The 18,593-nt window shown below is 39.5% G+C and overlaps 3 protein-coding genes across 5 annotated transcripts in view; 1 reads left to right on the forward strand and 2 right to left on the reverse strand.

Annotated features, from left to right (window-relative positions):
• The window catches only part of spock2 (SPARC (osteonectin), cwcv and kazal like domains proteoglycan 2), a 29,226-nt gene extending 20,208 nt beyond the window's left edge, over nt 1-9,018 (forward strand). For all 3 annotated transcript variants that reach the window (XM_020603239.1, XM_020603240.1, XM_020603241.1), the window contains 8 exons: nt 2,748-2,862; nt 3,198-3,303; nt 4,715-4,823; nt 4,992-5,126; nt 5,630-5,848; nt 6,611-6,673; nt 7,433-7,564; nt 8,073-9,018. In XM_020603239.1, coding sequence (XP_020458895.1) covers nt 2,748-2,862; nt 3,198-3,303; nt 4,715-4,823; nt 4,992-5,126; nt 5,630-5,848; nt 6,611-6,673; nt 7,433-7,564; nt 8,073-8,218 — 1,025 coding nt within the window. In that variant the 3' untranslated portion in view covers nt 8,219-9,018. The remainder of the gene's footprint in view (nt 1-2,747; nt 2,863-3,197; nt 3,304-4,714; nt 4,824-4,991; nt 5,127-5,629; nt 5,849-6,610; nt 6,674-7,432; nt 7,565-8,072) is intronic.
• Nucleotides 9,019-10,658: 1,640 nt separating this feature from the next.
• On the reverse strand, nt 10,659-13,497 carry tysnd1 (trypsin like peroxisomal matrix peptidase 1). Its single transcript, XM_020603040.1, has 4 exons — nt 12,156-13,497; nt 11,666-11,796; nt 11,332-11,517; nt 10,659-11,139 (listed from the first exon to the last, which is right to left on the reverse strand). The coding sequence occupies exons 1-4, from the start codon at nt 13,235-13,237 to the stop codon at nt 10,937-10,939; spliced, it is 1,602 nt and encodes a 533-aa protein (XP_020458696.1). The 5' UTR covers nt 13,238-13,497; the 3' UTR covers nt 10,659-10,936.
• A 1,597-nt stretch (nt 13,498-15,094) lies between these two features.
• Nucleotides 15,095-18,358, reverse strand: sar1ab (secretion associated, Ras related GTPase 1Ab). Its single transcript, XM_020603226.1, has 7 exons — nt 18,271-18,358; nt 17,167-17,237; nt 16,555-16,674; nt 16,391-16,456; nt 16,189-16,292; nt 15,976-16,107; nt 15,095-15,327 (listed from the first exon to the last, which is right to left on the reverse strand). The coding sequence occupies exons 2-7, from the start codon at nt 17,222-17,224 to the stop codon at nt 15,211-15,213; spliced, it is 597 nt and encodes a 198-aa protein (XP_020458882.1). The 5' UTR covers nt 17,225-17,237; nt 18,271-18,358; the 3' UTR covers nt 15,095-15,210.
• Nucleotides 18,359-18,593: the final 235 nt, after the last annotated feature.

Below are 18,593 nucleotides of genomic sequence, written 5' to 3' on the forward strand. Positions count from 1 at the left end.
AGGTGGAGTGGATTCATTTAGGCTGACATATTCTTCCTGATGTAACCACGTTTCAGTAAGACACAATAAGTCAATGTGATGTTCACTTATCAAATCATTCACTAACAGAGATTTAGATGAGAGAGATCTGATATTTAATAGTCCACATTTGATTGTCCTATTACTTTCATCAGTGTCTTTGTTTTTGTAGCTTGTTTGACGTCCACATTTATGCAAAAAATCTATTAACGCAGGTTCAGATTTAGACCTATATTCTTTTTTTCTTTGATTCCTGGTTAATTTTTTTTGTGTCTGCTGTTGTATTTACTGGACTGGCAATTGTAGGCAGCAAAGAGACACCTGTCCTCAGTGCTACTGTACCTAGAAGACATAATAGCACTGATGATATTAGAGACTGGGTGTGTAATTAGGAGATAAGAGAGTTGATGATGAGGATGCGGCCTGCACTCTGCTTCTGTTATCCTAAATCTGCAGGGATAAGCCCCATGCCAATCTGGACTGGATTATACCGAAGCACAGGGAGCCTAATTAGGAGAGATCTACTGCAGCAGGCATTAGTTTAATACCAAAGGAGAGACTTTTGAAAAGTAAAACTTGAAGTAGGTAGGTGCATCAAGAGTTGAACAGAGATAGAGTGGATGTGATGAGGAAATCAATAAACAGGCAGGAAGAGCAAGGATGAGAATACACATATTGACGATGTCTGATATGAGGGGAAGACAAAGGAATATGAAAAGACACAGGTGCACCACAGAGGTTTTAGAAACAGAAAGGAGGAGAGTTCTCAGAAACACCAGATTGAGCTGCAAATCACAGTCAACCCAAAAATGATTCCCGGACCACAGAGAGCCTGTTGCTATGGAAACGTCATCATTGCAGGCACTGCTTTAATCCATGGAAGGCTGTTAAGTTAACATGAGGCTCAGGCAGCCACCTTATGCTTCTGTACTCACAACACAACACTGTGCCAGTATTGTAGCCACTTCCTACCAACAAGATTTATTTACAAACACTTTGCTATTAGAAAGCAGAATTGTATGTATGATTGGAGGTTGTATATAAGATACTTTGTTTTTTGGTGTAACCATTGGTTTAATCTTCAATGGATGGATTGGAAAATACATGTACAGTACATACTGTATGTTTGCAACCAAACCAAATGAGATGTATCCCCATTACAAATTTAATGTCCTCTTCCTTGGCCTAAGGATTGTATAGGTTGCTGCACCTTGACTCTGCTGATGCAATAGGATAAATTAGACGAGGGGGTGAAACATCAAACCTGCGTGAAAAGTGAGGCAGACAGCTACAAAAGAGGAGACACTGGAGAAACAGATAGAGCAAGTACAGCAGAGGTTTGGAGATGTGTGATACCATACCCTGAGATACTCTACACAATCAATGCCAACTGGGATATGGAGGGACAAGAGAATAAGGCTCCACTGTTGACAGTCTGAATGAAGAGTCTGCATCTGGGCATTAATGCCTCCGAGCCTCACTGTTTCTCCCCAGCAGCACAGTAGTCAGTCAGTTATACAACCAGCTCAGCCATGACAGGCGGCTGTATTGTTTTGGATTTGCTCCTCAAAATCAGATATCTCTCAGTTTGTTTCAGTAATCCTGTGATGTAGGCAGCATTAATGTATTTAGGATCAGAGAGGAAAAGAGAGGAGACCCTAAGCCCGCTTGCTAAATTATAATAGTGCTATATAATAGGGTACAGTAAGCACAAGGGATGAATGAATATATGATTTACAAGCACCTCTGTCAGATGGACCCTGCAGTAGTACTCTATGAACAAGCCATATTCTAGTGTACCATACAGATGGAGAGTGTAAGTGAGCGAAGGCCAGGGGAGTGGAAAAGAACAGAGTGTGAAATCCACTTCAGGCTCCAGGAGGCCTGCAAGTAGCAGACAGCTGTCACATATGAGTGTGTTCCTCCACTTGCTACGTAACAAGGACCATAAATGTATTTTTTTGCTACAAAGTGAGGACATCTTTAGAAAGTAAGGACATTTTAGCCAGTCCTCACTTTGTGAAACACCTTTTTGAGGGTTAAGACTTGGTTTTATGGTTCAGGTTAGAATTACGTATTAGGGTAGGGGCATTTAGTTCTGATGGTTAAAGGTAGGATAAGGGGCTAGGGAATGTATTATATCAGCGAGTGTCCTCACAAATATAGAAGTACAAGTAAGTGTGTGTTTGTGTGGAGGGGTGCTGACACATGGTCCAGCATTTTGCTGACAGCAGTGTGTGGTCCGTGATGGATGGGGCAGAATGAACTATCCACGCAAGCTTTAGACTACTTTGTGAAATGCTTTTGTCTTAGCAAGTCACCTAAAGTATAATATCAAAATCATATTTCAATAAGTAACTAAAAGAAATCTGCCAGTGAACTGTGAAAATTGCACTTTTCTTTACTCTTACAAAAACTTATAACATGTACAGCTCGATCAAAAATGAATTGGCTTCCTCTTGAAAGTCTTTTGAGTTTTATGTTTGGCAATAAAGCACAAAATGCCTCAAGATACATATTGGTTGTAGTTCAAGACCAACTGTTCTGTGCTGCTCCAGTAATTCAGACTGACGCTTAGGTTACGCTGAGCAAATAGAGGGGAGAGATTTGGGATTTGAGACTGGGAGCGGAAAATAGAATGATGGACAGAGAAACACTGGGAAAAAGGTCAAAAGCAGGAAGTAGTGAGGATACTACAGTATACATGGGATTTCTTATTTTGTTCCTAGATGTAGACACCACCAAGGACCCTTGTCAAAAGGTCAAATGCAGCCGGCACAAGGTGTGTATTGCCCAGGGCTACCAGAGAGCTGTGTGCATCAACCGCAAGAAACTTGAACACAGGTGAGTGTGCAAAGCCCTGCGCAACTCCATTCTAACTCGCAAAAACAAAAGCATACATGTAGCCAAAAATCTTCTCTGTTCATGCACAGAAACACAAAGTTTACAGTGAGTGGTTTGTGCTGTCTTGGATGTGTAATAATAAAACTTGTTTGTGTGCACTAGTGCAGTACAGTTGCCTGTTGTTTGATGATAAACCAATACATGCAGACAACAGCACACGGGAGCGCTGTTTGTTACATGTTCAGGTTGATGCTGCTGTGTCTGTTCTCTGAATTAGCACAGCATTTGATGTCTCGGCTGGATTTAGTGAGGCTGTGTTTGTGTCTGTCCTGCAGACTGAAGCAACCTGCTCTCAGGTCTCCTGATGGAAACTGTAAACCTTGTCCCATCTCCTCCACCGGCCCTGTGTGTGGATCAGATGGACACAACTATGCCTCAAAGGTACAAACACATAACCCTGGGAAATGATATTATCTACCTTAAGCGGTGTTGTGTCTAATATCATCAAATATTACAAAATTTTGCAGGCTGATTTAATTACTCTAAGAAAATTGTGGTTAAAACTAACTGAATTAGTTATTGAAGGTTTTGTTTTGCTCATTTTAACTGTTTTGTCAGATGTAAAGCATGACAACTGAACACAGTTCATTGCACTGAACGCCAGTTGCATCATTCAATTTTGCAATAACTAGATACAAACCCAGTTGTCAGTTTGTTGGGAAGTCTCATACTGTACAATTGTCCTGCAACAAATCATCCTTTCATGAAGATTATAATGTGCAGATTTTGTTGAAACTGTTTTATGCCTATGTTTGTGTTCATTTTGGAACCTATATCATGCGGTTGTTTAATCATACTGAGGTGTTAAATTATATGCTACCCATTTATATCAGTGAGAGTGAATTTAATAATAGAAACACCTGTCAGTACAACCCAGTACTATTAAACAGTACCACAAGCTGCAGCCTCCAAAATGGCAGGACTATTATATTAGACTGTATTAGTTTTACCCAACTGTGCCTAATAAACTGTCAACAGAATGTACACTGATAATAGAAATATATTGATTTCAGCCATATCAACCAGTCCCACAAACATAACTCACTTATATATCTATTTTTTTTTTAATCATATAGCCTACAGGTTTAAAAGAATGAGTCACAGATAAATGTGCCTTCTGTGAGACAATATATTGGCGGACATTGAATCAAAACTTTGAAAAACAGAAAAAAAGAAAATGATGTAAAAATACTTGGTGTAGATGGAGGGTGGGAATCACTGACAGGGCAACTGTAAAGCATCCCCTTCAATAAGAATGTGTAAAAATATCTGCTCTGTAGGTTGTACTAACAGACATGATTAAAAAATTACTATGTGGTGAATATGTATGAAAAAATATGTGCATCAGTCAAATGCACACATTTATCCACAGCTTAAATTTTGTGCTATGTGTACTAACATAATGTACTGTGCACTGTAATTAATAACACACACCTTGCACATTCAGAGCTGAGCAGTGTGAAGAGACTCTCAGGGGGAAAACCTGAGACAAAGAGCCATGATGTATGGCCTCAGAAGGACCAATTGGTGGCCTGTGCTGACAAAATCTCATGAGCTTATTGATTTGTGCTTTGTCTTTTGGATCACTCTTTCTGACCTTGTCTGAAAGCAGAGGTTAAAAAACACATTCAAGAGCAAGTTCCAGATTTGAATTAAGGCATACAGTCAGTCACCTCATGAATATTTGATCTCTGTTGCAGGCAATAACTCATTTTACTTCACCTTTGTGTCCCCTTGTCAATGTTACCAGAGTATGTGTGTTAAAGCATGTATGCATGTGGTTGTGTTGCAGTGCAAACTGGAGCAGCAGGCATGTCTTACAGGGAAGGATATAACCCTGAAGTGTTCAGATCTGTGTCCTTGTCCAGCTGCTACACCTACATCCAAGGAAAGTAAACATGGTAAGAAAAAATCTGAAAAAATATATTTAATATGAATTCACTGGTAAACACTGCAGTCTCCCATTTCTCTCTTTTTTGATTCTTTATCTCCGTCTCTCACACTCAATGAGCACAACAATCACAATGGATGCAACAGATATATTCTTCCGTTCCCTCTGACCTCCACAGAGAGCTGTACCGGACAGGATCTGGCTGATCTCGGGGAGCGTCTGAGGGACTGGTTCCAGCTACTGCAGAGCAATGCCAAGCAGAATAACAACAGCAAGCCTGGAGCCAGAACAACTGCAGCCAGCACTGCATCAGGTTAGAACTGCTACCCGGTGAATCCCGACTATATTAAGAAATAGCTACAATACTTTAGTTACAGGCAGTATACTATAAAAATGTCTAAACAAATCGTTAAGTCTTGAATTATATCTTTGTGAAGACAGTGGTTGTTGCTACCCAGCTGCTACTGCTGACATAACAGTTGACACTGCAGCTCTGGGCAATTTTATACTACACAACTCTGGATGTGTACATTCATAAAAACCCACTGGTGTCCTATAAATAAATAAACTGGTGACTTTTCACTTGTTATTTTCTGGACCAAGACTTGGGAGCCATGATCAACACTAATTGCACCATGCAATAACTGCAATTTAAAAAAGCAAAAAGAAGTCCAATGGGGAAAATAAAATTTTCGTTAATGCACCTTTAAAACAATAATACGTGTTTTTGAGCACACTGGCATGGTTTCATTATTCATTTGTACAGCTGTCTCCTGATATAAATGAATGTTTGTTTGTCTGTCTTTGTGTTTGCAGTGCTGGACAGAAGCCTGGTGGCCAGCTGTAAGGACTCCATAGGCTGGATGTTTTCCAAGTTAGACACCAACAGTGACCTGTACCTGGACCAGGCTGAGCTAGCTGCCATCAACTTGGACAAGTATGAAGTCTGTATCCGACCCTTCTTCAACTCCTGTGACTCCTACAGGGACGGCAAGGTCTCCACTGCAGAGTGGTGCCTCTGCTTTTGGAGAGAGAGTGAGTATTCTGGGAAGGATGTGAGGTGTGTAGCCTTTGGGTGTGTGTGTGTCGATTGGCATCCTGATATACCTCCTTTGACACATGCATTCAAACCTCAAGAAGTTAAACTACCCACAGGTGTAGCCACTTCTGTGTCATGTGCTGGTTTGTCTTTCTACTCGTATTCACCTTGCAGAATGAAACAGTCACCGCAAGGCACTAAAACCATGATGCTTGTTAACAGCCTGCTTCTCCCACAGCTCTCAGAAACTGCACGTATCAGCCAACCAGCCAAGCTTAAACATAGACTCTTGTGTTTGGGAAGGGTGGACATAAGAATAGATTTTTAAATTGTTGGAAGCCATTATATGGAATGGCTGTGGCTCACGAGGTAGGGCAGTCGTCTTCTAACCAGCAAATTGGTGGTTCGACTCCCAGTCTCCCCGCATGCCTAAGTGTCCCTGAGCAAGACACTGAACCCCGAATTGCTCCCGGTGGCTTGACTAGTGCCGTTGTGTGGCAGCCTTGTTGTCATCGGTGTGTGAATGGTGTATGATCTCCCTGTAAAGTGCTTTGGCCAGTGCAACACAGTGTGAAAATGTGCTATATAAATACAGTCCATTTATATAAGATTGATTATACTCACAAGAGAATTTAGTTTTGACTGTTGATTGATCAGATTTTAGGTAGTCATTACCTCAGTTGTATTTCTAATCATGCTCAGGAGAGTGCTTTGTTCCTTTATTTTCGCTTGTAAATATTATTTTCTGTTCTTTTCAGAGCCGCCATGCCTGGCTGAACTTGAGAGAATCCAAGTACTGGATGGCGGCAAAAGAAAGTTTGGTAGGTGTCTGACTTCTCATAAAAGCATTTCAACCCAGTTAGATGTGTCTTTTGTGGTCAGTGGGGTTTCATCAAGCAGATGACAAGCAGGAGATTAGTCTCTGATCAGTCTTATAGATTAGAAGGAAAGCAGCTCTCGATGTGTCTTGCATGTATGTGTCAGCATGTGAATATGTGAATGTACAGTATGTGTGTATTTGGACATACGTACTGTATGTATGCATGTGCAGATTTTGGCTGGCTGACTGGGCTCTGATTCAAGATTCTCCAAGATTGTGTTACACTCAAATTTTTCTTTTTTCTTTTACAACACTATAAAAAACTCTCTGAAATATTATCATGACAAATCCATCCAGCTCTGAAGACTATGACAGTTTACTCCTTTTCCCCCCCTGGTTTTCTGACCACAGGCTTTATTTCATATTCATGTAATAATGTAAAAATTGAAAACTTTCTGATCTTGTGTCCTCCTTTATTCCATGATAGCTACCTCCCCCCACCCCACATACACACCTCAAAATGCTACAATATGTTAACTTAATACTTATTTACCCCTGTCCTGCTCAGTGAATCGAACTGGCTGCCACATACTGTATGCTGCGTGCATTTCATTCTCACTTGGGCTGAGTGCCATGTGTGATGAGGCCCGGATGTGTTTATCTGCTTTGTCTGCATGTGATTTGAGGGCATTATATTGTACAGTATGTAGGATAACATTTTCTTTGCCATACCTGACTTTTTTTCATTTGTCAATGCCAGGTCAATTCATCCCTAGCTGCGATGAAGACGGCTACTACAGGAAGCAGCAGTGTGACAGGGGAGAGTGTTGGTGTGTTGATCAAAATGGTGGGGAAGTAGCTGCATCTAGAATCCGCGGCAAGCCAGATTGTGGTAAGCTCTGTAGGTTTCAGCTGACAACATATGAATAGAATTTGAACCTAGCAAGAAAAAACTCTGCAGTGGATCGGCCCATTCCTCCACAGCACCCCCACATGCATTCTCCACAAGCCTTCCTTTATGTTAAAGGACTGAGGCCCACTGCAGTGTAAACTGCAGGGACCAGTGCCACATTCATGTGTCCAGACTTATTTGCATTCTAAAGCACAGCTTGTCGCTGTGAGAAAAGTCTTTCAAGATAAATGAGGGCTGGTTGGACTGAACCTACACCTGATAAGAATGGGTCCCCCTGGCAAGGTTTTGAAATAGCTATTAAAATCCAGATAAAGTCAAACACATGCCCCCGTTTTTGCCTTTGCAGTCAATGTTTTTGAATCCCTGTCAAAATTGAGAGGAAGACATGCTGAGCAGAATTTATTGCAATATACAAGAGGCCACTGTGGATAATTCATTCTCCCTGTATCCCCCCTGCCCTGCATGTTTTCTGTCCATCTTTCTACAGATGATGAAATAGCATATTCAGGTGATTTTGGCAGCGGGGTTGGATGGGAAGATGAGGAAGAGAAAGAAGATGAGGAGGCTGCAGAGGAGGCTGAAGAGGAAGAAGGAGAGGTGGGAGAGGTGGATGATGGGGGATATATTTGGTAAAGGGCCAATGTATAGTCCACCCTCTCTACTTGAGCATCTTGATGTTCCAAACACAAACACACACACACACACCTATAAATCCTGCAAAAAGATGGGTGTGATGAAACTCTCACATTCAGAACAACACTGGCTTATAAAAAAGCGAGGGAGAAGGATGATGAAAATGTCCTGGGAGTATTTAATGTTAGAGGATGTTCTTAAAATAGGCAAGGGAGGGGTAAATATCATTGTTAAGAAATTATGGGTCTGAAGTCTGAAGAATTTTGTTCCTCATGTTTGTGAATCTTTGTTCCCTTCTGTTGTATGTTCTGTGAGAAGTTTTTAGCTGATGCATATTGGCAGCTTTAAGTAGCTGCAGGTGCTTGTTATGTGCTTGCTTTAAAAAATTGAGAAAGATTAGGTACCAATTGGCATCATTCAGCTTTTCTTTATTGCAGATTAACAAAATTTGGATAACCAGTTTTGGTTTTAGGCAGGAAACAGATAATGAAGTGAATAAGCCACATTAGTATAGGAACTGAAAAACACCCTCTGACTTTACTTCTTTCATGTCATGCGCTTCAGCTCTTATGTGGCAGTAGTGCTCTGTCTCATCATTATTTCTCACTCATCACTCTTTAGCTTGTATATAATGTGTGTCAGAAGACAGATTGTCACCTATTAGTCCCATTATCAATGCCTTCAAAGAAAAGCAGAATATACTGCTTAGGTGTACATTCGTATCAAAATGTGGATTAATTTCTGTGTTTAATAAAAAAGATTAAATAAACTGGTTTAATGTGGCCTAGCTGACCACTGTACATCTGAGTCTGTGCTCATGTTTTCTTTATTCCTTGTCAGATTTTATCACTATTGTGATGTTGTGCAGAAAATAGGCATTTTTCATTTTGCTTTGTTTATACACATAGGCTTTTTCAACAAGAATCCTTAGTAGGCTACAACAAATCACTAAAAGATAAACCAATGTCATTCGCTCTCAGAGGAGACCCACTGGAGCTCATCTGAAAGTCTGTATTCGAGATTAAAGAAGAGACTGTGCTAGTGGCTCTGGGCAGCAAGAATAAAATGTACACTTTATATCTGTCATTTGTCATTTTAACAGAGGTTTAAACATTGATCCTTAAATAGCACACTCCTCCTGTGTCTCAAGTCAACTAGAGTGATTGATTGGATATTTGGATCAGATGACTGGGATTTTGTTAGAAAATAATCTTCATCATTTCCAGATGACATCTTAAGAAAGGTTCACTAAAATAAGTGACATTTGTATGCTTTGATAAGAACAAGTATTATAATATTCACTGTGAAACAGAACCCCTTATTTTTCCATTAATAGTGATAAAATCAAGTTATTTTTAATGGCCTACTGAGGGGGTAAAATAATGGACTAATAATGAATTACTTTTTAACTAATGTTTTGCATGGTTTAATGAGTTTCTAAGGTGGGAAAATGTGCCTTAATTTGACTAAAAACCATGAAATCCCTTACTTTATACCTTAAATTATACATTCAGGGGTGGTTTTCATGTTTTTTTTCCCTTAAAAATTCCTTAATCAGTGCAAAAAAATCCATTAAAAAGAGATTAATTTATTTAAACTCTAATTATCCTATAATTGAGTAAATCAAAAAAGATAGTTTAAATTTGATTAAACATATAACTTAATTTTAAATTGAGGCACTCCTGTGGTAACCCATGTTATGTCTTTCTACGCATGCCCTTACTCACTCAGATCCAGACCCATGTCTGCATATCAGCACTTTTAACAGCACAATGCCTACAGAAAACTCCCTCCTCAGCCTCCTCAGAACATTGCTCAAGCTTCTCCATTGTGAACTATTCAGTCTGCAAACAGCAGCACATAAATCTTATACTATGTTACAGCGTATGCTCACCCTCAGGAGCTCACGCTGAGAAATCTTATCTTAGCATTGTGAAAACTGACAGTAGCCAACCCTTTGAAATGTCATTTCTCAGCTTCACATTTCTGTGATAATGGAAATCAGCACCACTAATGTCCCAATGAGTGAAACCATAAATGTGTTATCTGTGAGCGTGCATGTCTGCCAACAGATGTCTGAATACAAGTTTTCTAGCTGCCCAAAGGGACCAATCATTTTCAGCAACCTGTCAGCTTATTATGCTGAATATTCGTCCTGCTTGGTAAAAACAAGCCAAATTTACCAAGTGTGAATTTTAACACACACTTCCAGGAAGAGTGCACAGTCTTTTCTTGATGATATAACTGTAAAATAAAGCTTAGATGTCATGGGAAACCTAATGTACTTTTTCCTGCCATCATTTTACTGATGCTCTATGACTATACACAGGGAGAAATGTGAAAAATTACTCTCACTTTATTCAACTTTCTAAGTCCATTTCTGGTCCTGTGGCATTGTAAAGAAATATATACCCAGGAAAAACTGAATGTCTCCAGAATAAACCATTTTATCAATTTAATTACATTACAGTACAATCATTACAGGTATTAAAGTAACTTGCCTGTTAAGATTTAAGCAGTCTTATAATATTTCACACTATTTACCTCATGACTATGTGAGCATATCAACATTAAGTTATATATTTGAAAACTCCAGTTTTGGTTAAAAAAATTACATCATATCAATTTGATTACCTAATGTGATTTTACACATAGTCCATAGCTGATTAGTCACTCAACCTTTTTCTCTAACGTATCTGAGGCTGCACAAGTCCTTCGTTATAGTTTGCTTTGAGCACCCTGTAGCCTCCACACCCTTATAACTTCTTTTTCTGCGGTGTCTAATGCGCTGAACACATCAACATCTCTTGTCTGGTGAAAGTGCTGCAACAATCTCTGGAAAACAGTCACTGGGATGCAAAAATTGAGGTGTGGGTAGGTCACATTGGCAGCCATGTCCCTTGTGTTGCTGGATACGACACCTTAAAAATAGCAAAATAATTGTTATAACCTGAGAACTACAAATACAGCAGTGGAGAGAGTGCAATCTGATGTGTATAGCAGCATTTTCTCTACATGTGTGGTGCACTGTTACCGTGAAGGTTTCTGTGGTCATCATATGCCCCCCACTGATCAAAGAGAGTACATGATTTTGTACTTGCAGGGTTTCTTACCCAGCAGCTCTCCTGTTTGTGTCCGCACCAGAGCACCACCGCTGGCCCCTGCTTGTACTGCACAAGTGGTCTGAAGCATGATGGGCTGGTAATTAAAGCTAATGGCTTTGGAGAGGACGCCAGAGGTCAGGGATGGACCACAGCTCCCACCCAACCCACCATATCCCACCACAACTACAGATTCACCTGCAGACAGAAAAACCTAAACTGAACAATCTTATAACAGTTTCTTTTGTGTAAAGAGTCAGAGATCTCTTCTGCAAATCAATATGAAGTTCAATGTTTATCTGAAAAACAGTTCTACTGTCCCTATTAAACAAGACTGACGTCAAACCTGGATGGAAACTCTGGGCCATTCGAGGGGTCGCAGCCTCTGGGCAGGAGGTTTGTAACTGCACCAAAGCCAGATCATATGGTGAAGATGCTTTTGTGGAAAACAGCACATCACCCACACAAGCATGGACTCTGTGAAACACAAACCCCCAAAACATACAGCAAACATTACCTACTCTATTACTCTTGTGCCAATCTAGCACACAAACTCTGAAAAAACATAAGCGAATCTAATAACATCAGTGATAGTTGGATGCATAAGGCCCCTGGTACTGTGCATGGTCACGTAACCAACATTGTTTAATGGGATGCCTAAACAGAACACAGCTTGTCTTTTTTTTGTTATTGGTTCCACCTGTGCTTTTCCTGCTGTAACTAGTCTAAGTATTTGCTGTGAAATTCTCTATTAAACATGTTTTAATGTCTTTTTTTTAGATTATTTTCCCTTCCTGTACAGACATAATGCTTAAAGACAATGAAAATGCTGTCACCTGCCCCTGTGATGGAACTTCAAGGTGACTGTGGACTTCCCGCTGACAACATGCCGACAGGTCACAACTAGCTGTGAGGTAATTACAACCCCTGAGCCCCAGAAGTGTCCACTGTCCACAAAGCACACAGTAGGATATTTAACAGCTTTTGATTCATGGGCTGTGGTGGACAAGTGAAGACCTACCACCCCGGAATGGAGCCAAACATCTCGGAGCAGATCTTGACCACTTATGCATGTGATGATATTCCTGAAGATCACGTGGACAGAGCAGACTAAAGTGAGACCTATCCATTCATTTGCCTTCCAGCCAAATGGAGACACAATCAGCCCAGTGAGACACACGCTGTCTGCACCTTCCACCACAAACAAGCCTCCACCCTCTGTGCCTGGCAAGCAACGGGCATCAGTGAGGATGACAGCATTCTCCTCTCCAGCAAGGTTACTGATGATACCTCTGCTGAGGGCACTGATGAAGAGATCTAAGCAAAGGGAGCCAAAAGGTGAGCCACATGCAACAACCGGACAGCCCTTCTGGAGAGACAAGCTGCTCTGCCAGGGGATGGTCCCTGAATGTGGGCTACTGTCAGCTGCCACAGCTGTCTTAAGTACAGCAAACCAGCTGAGGAACTGAGCATCTCTGATCAGCTCCTCATCCACTTCATCACCATGGAAACGCCACTGGTCAGTCTCCTGGAAAAGTGCCTGGAAAGCCTCTTTGAACTCCAGGCAATTCACCAGCATCAGCAACTCGGCTGCAACTTCCTGCTGTCGTGCTGTTTTGCTTTTGGACGGTGTGAATGCTTCTCCCTGTACGCACTGGTTGGCATCCAAATCTCGACGGCTACAAAAGCTGACGCGGATTTTAAGTTTTTCGCTGAAGCTGTGCGGTGACAGGATCCTATGGTTTGGGGAAAGTGATTTTTTATCAATTATAAAACGAGTAAACGGGAAGCCAGTACATATCACAGTTCCAGTCTGAGGATGGACGATAACTCCGCTGCAACTCACAGATTTCTTTGCTGAAAAAGCCTCTGACGCCTTGACTACACAGCAACACCTGTCTACCTCCTTTACCTCCATTCCGTTAGCAGCGCAGATGAACTTTACACATGTGTCCGGTGACGGTGTTTAGCAAATTAGAAACACAGAAATGTCGTTAAAAGCAGCACATTAAAAAAGCCAGAGAACCAATGTTCAGACAAGCCACCAAAGATCCATACAAGGTAGGTATATCAGAGTGCCGAATTTAAACTAGTCTTCTTTTGCAAATATTCCTCCTAACAGCGTTTACGTTGAAACATTGTCGAGCTTCCTGGTTGTGTCTCATTGGTCCACGAAAACAGACGATTAATGTGATTGGACAGAATCCAAATACGAACATCTCCGAATCAATGGGAAAGAAGGAGACGGGATTATATTTGCCAGTTTTACTACACGTTCTCCCCTAAAGTACTATGGCTTCCATAGTATCGAACAATTTTCATTTTGTCTCACCAACAATAAAATTCTAGAATTAATATTTTTTACTTTAACTTACACTACAATGCTTTTGGAATAATTTTTAAAAATCTGTATTTGAAAGGGACCCTCACTCACCTGTTTTAACAAGCTGTAAAATTAAGAGTTTTAATGCAAAAAAAGGTCGAACTCTGGTATCTTTTTCCAGTTATGTTTTTACTGTTATTCTCTTTTACTAAACCAGAAAAGTACATAAAACAGTCCGGTATATTTACCAAAAGTATTTATTATTTCTGATCAGATCTTAGTCTTTTATTGTGGGGCTTTTTTTGTTTTGATTTGTTTTGTTTTGTTGCAACTATTTTTGTAACATTATACTTACTGTGTATAGCTGATGAATGTAAATTATAATGCAAAATATTTATTCACAAAAAAGTTTATTTAAAACTTTGCATTTTTAATAACAATATGGCCTGCCTTTTGTAACAGACACATAACTTCATAGACTGATGCTTGGTGTAACACAAGGCAAGTCACTTTTTATTGCAAAATATAAATAAGAGCTTATATACAATATACTGTATAGTATTGCACTAAAAGTAATGTCATGCATATATTTTGCATGCCCTGTTATATGTACCACCCAAGTACTCTCATAGTATCACTGTCTGCTGACAGCAGCAACTGATCACAAAGTACTCAAGTCATTTAACAGCAAGTATGGATCAGGAAAAATTGGTAGTGTTGCATCTTCTCTGTGGATGAGTATGAGTTGTTACATCACCTGGCTGTGCTGATGCAGCTACAATATACTTGAATTATTTAATACCTTTCTGTGGTATTAAAGTTCCTCACAGCAAAATGTCAGTTAATGCACTGGTGGTCACATTCATATAATTGGTAGTGGGAAACCTTTCAGTGACTAAAACAAACAAAAAACATGCAATCAGCAAAACTGTCACCAATCAGTAGGTAGCAGGCTACTGTATAAACACTTTTCTCATTAGCAAATATGGCAGCAAGCTTCCGCCACACCTTCCAGAAAAACTATTTAGCTCTTGTATTTAAAAGAGCTACAATTAATCTTAAAGAAACATGATAAATATATGGATCTAATGTTTTATCTGCACTGACAAAGGTTTTTAATCCCCCATCAAGGATGAGTAACTCCAAGCATAGAATGTTAACCAAACTGACCTTCACTGTAAGTCAACACCAGCAACTAAAAATAACGTGGGTCAGAAACTGGTTCACAGCATGTTCTATACAGCAGACACAACTCCCTACAGGCTTTAAGTTAAGGTAGAAAAAAGAAGACAATTATTCTCAATGAGAATAACACAAAATCATGATTCAAAACCTTTCTTTGACACAGTGTGGTATGACTGATACTGTCATACAGACTTCTTTGAATACAGCAAAAAAAATGGGTACACTAACACCAAAACACCACCCGAAACCAATTTCCTAATGGCACAGTTAAAGTTATAAACATAGTATATTTATTCAGATATATCTCTCTGCTGGCTGTAGTTTTGTGTGGAAAATGTGTCTCTGTGCACAGGCAAAAGTTAAAGTTATTAAAAGAACGCAAATCAGTCAATATACTGTGAAAGCCAGCGGAAACCATCTCCATATCCTTGTCTCTTCAGCACACTGCACATGAAAACCTCCATTGGCCTCAAATTCAAGTCCTTCAAAGATACTTTGCCCTGAAAAGAAACCAAAACAGACATCTAAATGCACAGATTTTAATTAACAAACAGTTTAACTGTGGACATAGAATGCATACAATCAGCGTCTTAAACCCGCAACTTTGTATGTTACACAACAGCGCATAGAGCATACTGTAGTGTGACACTCAGAGAGCTGTGCCAACAGTGGATGGTTAACACCAGTGATGAAATATGTGCATAAGATGGATAAAGTGCTAAATGCTTCTTAATAGCGCATTGGCCCTCACTCCCACTGCATTTATCAACAGCAGTGGCAATTTAAGCACACTTAGGCCTGCCTTTGCCAATTCAAATTTGCATTAGAAATTTCAACATTGCTGTTTTCAGCTATCCCAGAATGACAGTAGGTGCAATAACACTTTTATTCTGTCCTAAAAGGTAGTTAGGTCTGGCTGTGCAAGAACTGTGAAGCTTACTGTTGTTGTTAGTAAGCAGTGAAAATGTCCAGGCAACACAAACTCAAATGTATTATAAACTGAAATCATAAAACAGTGAAATTAGATTGTCTAACTAAAGCAAAGATGCAGTTTTAGTGTTTCTACCATTTAACACCATGCAGATGGATGCAAACGGTATACAAAAAATATGACTTTTCAATCATATCATTTAATCCCATATGTGTACCTTTCCAGTTGTTTCCCCATGAACACCAAACATTTCTCTCAGTGAATCCTCACTGATGGCCTCTGGACGGTCTATCTTATTCCCCAAGATGAGAACCGGGACATTGGAGATGGTTTCATCTGTTAATAATGCCTGCAGACAGAAAGTGTCATATGTTCATAAACATCCGTGGCATGTGTCAAGATCTAAATAAAATCAATATAACTGACTCACATCTAGTTCAACTTTAGCCTCTGCTAGTCGATCATGATCAGCACAATCCACCATGTAGACTATACCATTTATGGCTGGGAGGTAGTTCTTCCAGATTCTTCGTGCTGTGGGAGCCACACAGTTTCAGCATTTATGTGAAAATTATGCTAAGCACTATTACAACTTTTTATGCATGGTTCAGCAAGACTTTCTTCATTCCTACCTTGTGTATGACCTCCAAGGTCAAAGGTCGTAAAGGTCATCCCAGCAATAGTCAGTTCCTCAGATGCTGAGAACAGAGGGGAAGCACCGACTTTAGATAAGTGATGAAGCAAGAGACATAAGGCTAGCAGGTGATCTGGCAACATGTCAAACTGTTGAATGTACTTGGATGTAGTGTTGGCACATGCTGTCCTAGCCGGTCATCTCTGAGCATGTGCAGGAGTGTTGTTTTTCCAGCATTGTCTAGTCCAAGGAACACAAGCTTGCCAGTCTTCTTGTACAACCCTGATTATGAGGAGAAAAAAAACAACTTCTGTTAATTGAATACAAATTCATTATAAATGATTAATATGTATTATTTTTCTAATTCAGCTTTGATGAAGGATGACAGAGGCCCCACAGTCATTACAAACACCAAATAGCTTTTGTTTGTTTGTCTGTTTGTTTGTTTAGCCAGTATTTGCCACTGAAGTGATAGTAAATCTGTTATTACATATTTATATACTTTTATAGGTATCTAGCTTTTAACAATATAAATAATACCAACAATGTATATAGAATTTGTACATTTGTGAGTATTTGAGCTGGAATTGGTAAAAATGCCTAAATGTAAAAGATAACATTAACATAAAATATATAGGCCTGGGGTAGAGGAAAGTAATGTCAAATAGGACAATGCAGATGTTCTGGTTGACAAATGGCAATTTCTTTAGTATGACCCAGGCTGTGGTGGTTAAGGTTGACCAATATGGTTAATATTTACAATATACACTATACCTAATAGTTGCAAGACACTGCTGAAGCTCCTGTAGATCCAGTCAAATATAAAAGACATTTCAACCAACTGCCTGTAATACAGAAAACTGAATGTATTTATTATGGCACATTAAAGAATAACACCGCAATATACACATAAGGCATTAGTCAATGTTTAGTTCAGGTTATATTTTAATCTAGCCTCACATCCCTCATACACATACACGAGTAAATTGAAATGTGTCCCAAATAACAACCCAGCACATTTTGGCAAATAACTAGAATAGGTTATAAAATATGTGTAATGTACTGTTACAAAAGCATTACAAAATCAAGCACCGCGGCTCATTATTCCTGACCCTGGATTACTCTACTGGTATGTGTAAGCTCCATATAATCACACAAGCTTTAAAGCATGAAAGGAAAAGAGAGCAAACTAAGCAACAAACAGGTTTTAGGTGACTTCTAGATGCTAGCTTATCCTCAGAGTTGCCTCACTGTGTCACACTGATCTTCCTTGTGACTATTTTTATTACAGGTTGTGACGAAGGATACTGGATTTTGGCACTCACACACACACATACACATACACACCTGTCACTCTCTGCAGAGCTTAATGTGGTTGAAAAGCGAACAGTGAAGCTCTGATTACTACATCAAACACCAAACTCAATTTTTAAAGTATGTCATTTAGTTCCTAAGTATATGGATCTGATACTATAATGCATACTCAATTAACCATCTAAAATGTCGGCATTCAATAAATGGCAAGTTTTGTGCAACTCGTATTCAGAATCAAATATACACAAATAACACAAAAGTCCGTTAAACTTATGATTGAGATCCTCAGAAACGATTGTTCCACTGATTTCACGACTCCTGCTAGGCTGCCACAGTTCGGCTCATGCCATGTAGCTAGTAGTTAACGACATCAGCTGTTAGCAACTGATATACAGTAATGTTAAACAATGATAAATTTAGTAAATAACATGAGCGCGCAAAGCGGTCCAGAACGAAAAACTAAATCAATATAGTGGAAAGTGGTTCTAAAAGCAGAAAATATGACTCAAATAAAAATGTGGAGACTACAGTAAAGTAAACGTCACAGAAAATTTGTACCATTACCTTGGTCTGCCGAACAAATGAGCTCCCAGTTCGCTGGTTTTTGGTCCAAGCGCGTCCACTCAACTAACACGCAGCCTCTAAGTTTGACAGTTAACCGGAAATACGTCACTAAGTGGGAGGGACCGGGCTTAAGCCAGTAAAGATATTAATGTAGTCAGTGGTTATGAATGAAGAAAAATTAACATATTCTTTACCATTTAACATTTTCTAGCTAAGTTTTATACGTTGATTTTTAGTTTCATACCACAACACAAAACAAAACATACATTTACCTACAAGTCATTTCAAAATATGTATTAGCATAAACTGTTAATTACAACGGA

This window comes from Monopterus albus, unplaced genomic scaffold, assembly GCF_001952655.1.
Source record: "Monopterus albus unplaced genomic scaffold, M_albus_1.0 scaffold60.1, whole genome shotgun sequence".
Lineage (NCBI taxonomy): Eukaryota > Metazoa > Chordata > Actinopteri > Synbranchiformes > Synbranchidae > Monopterus > Monopterus albus.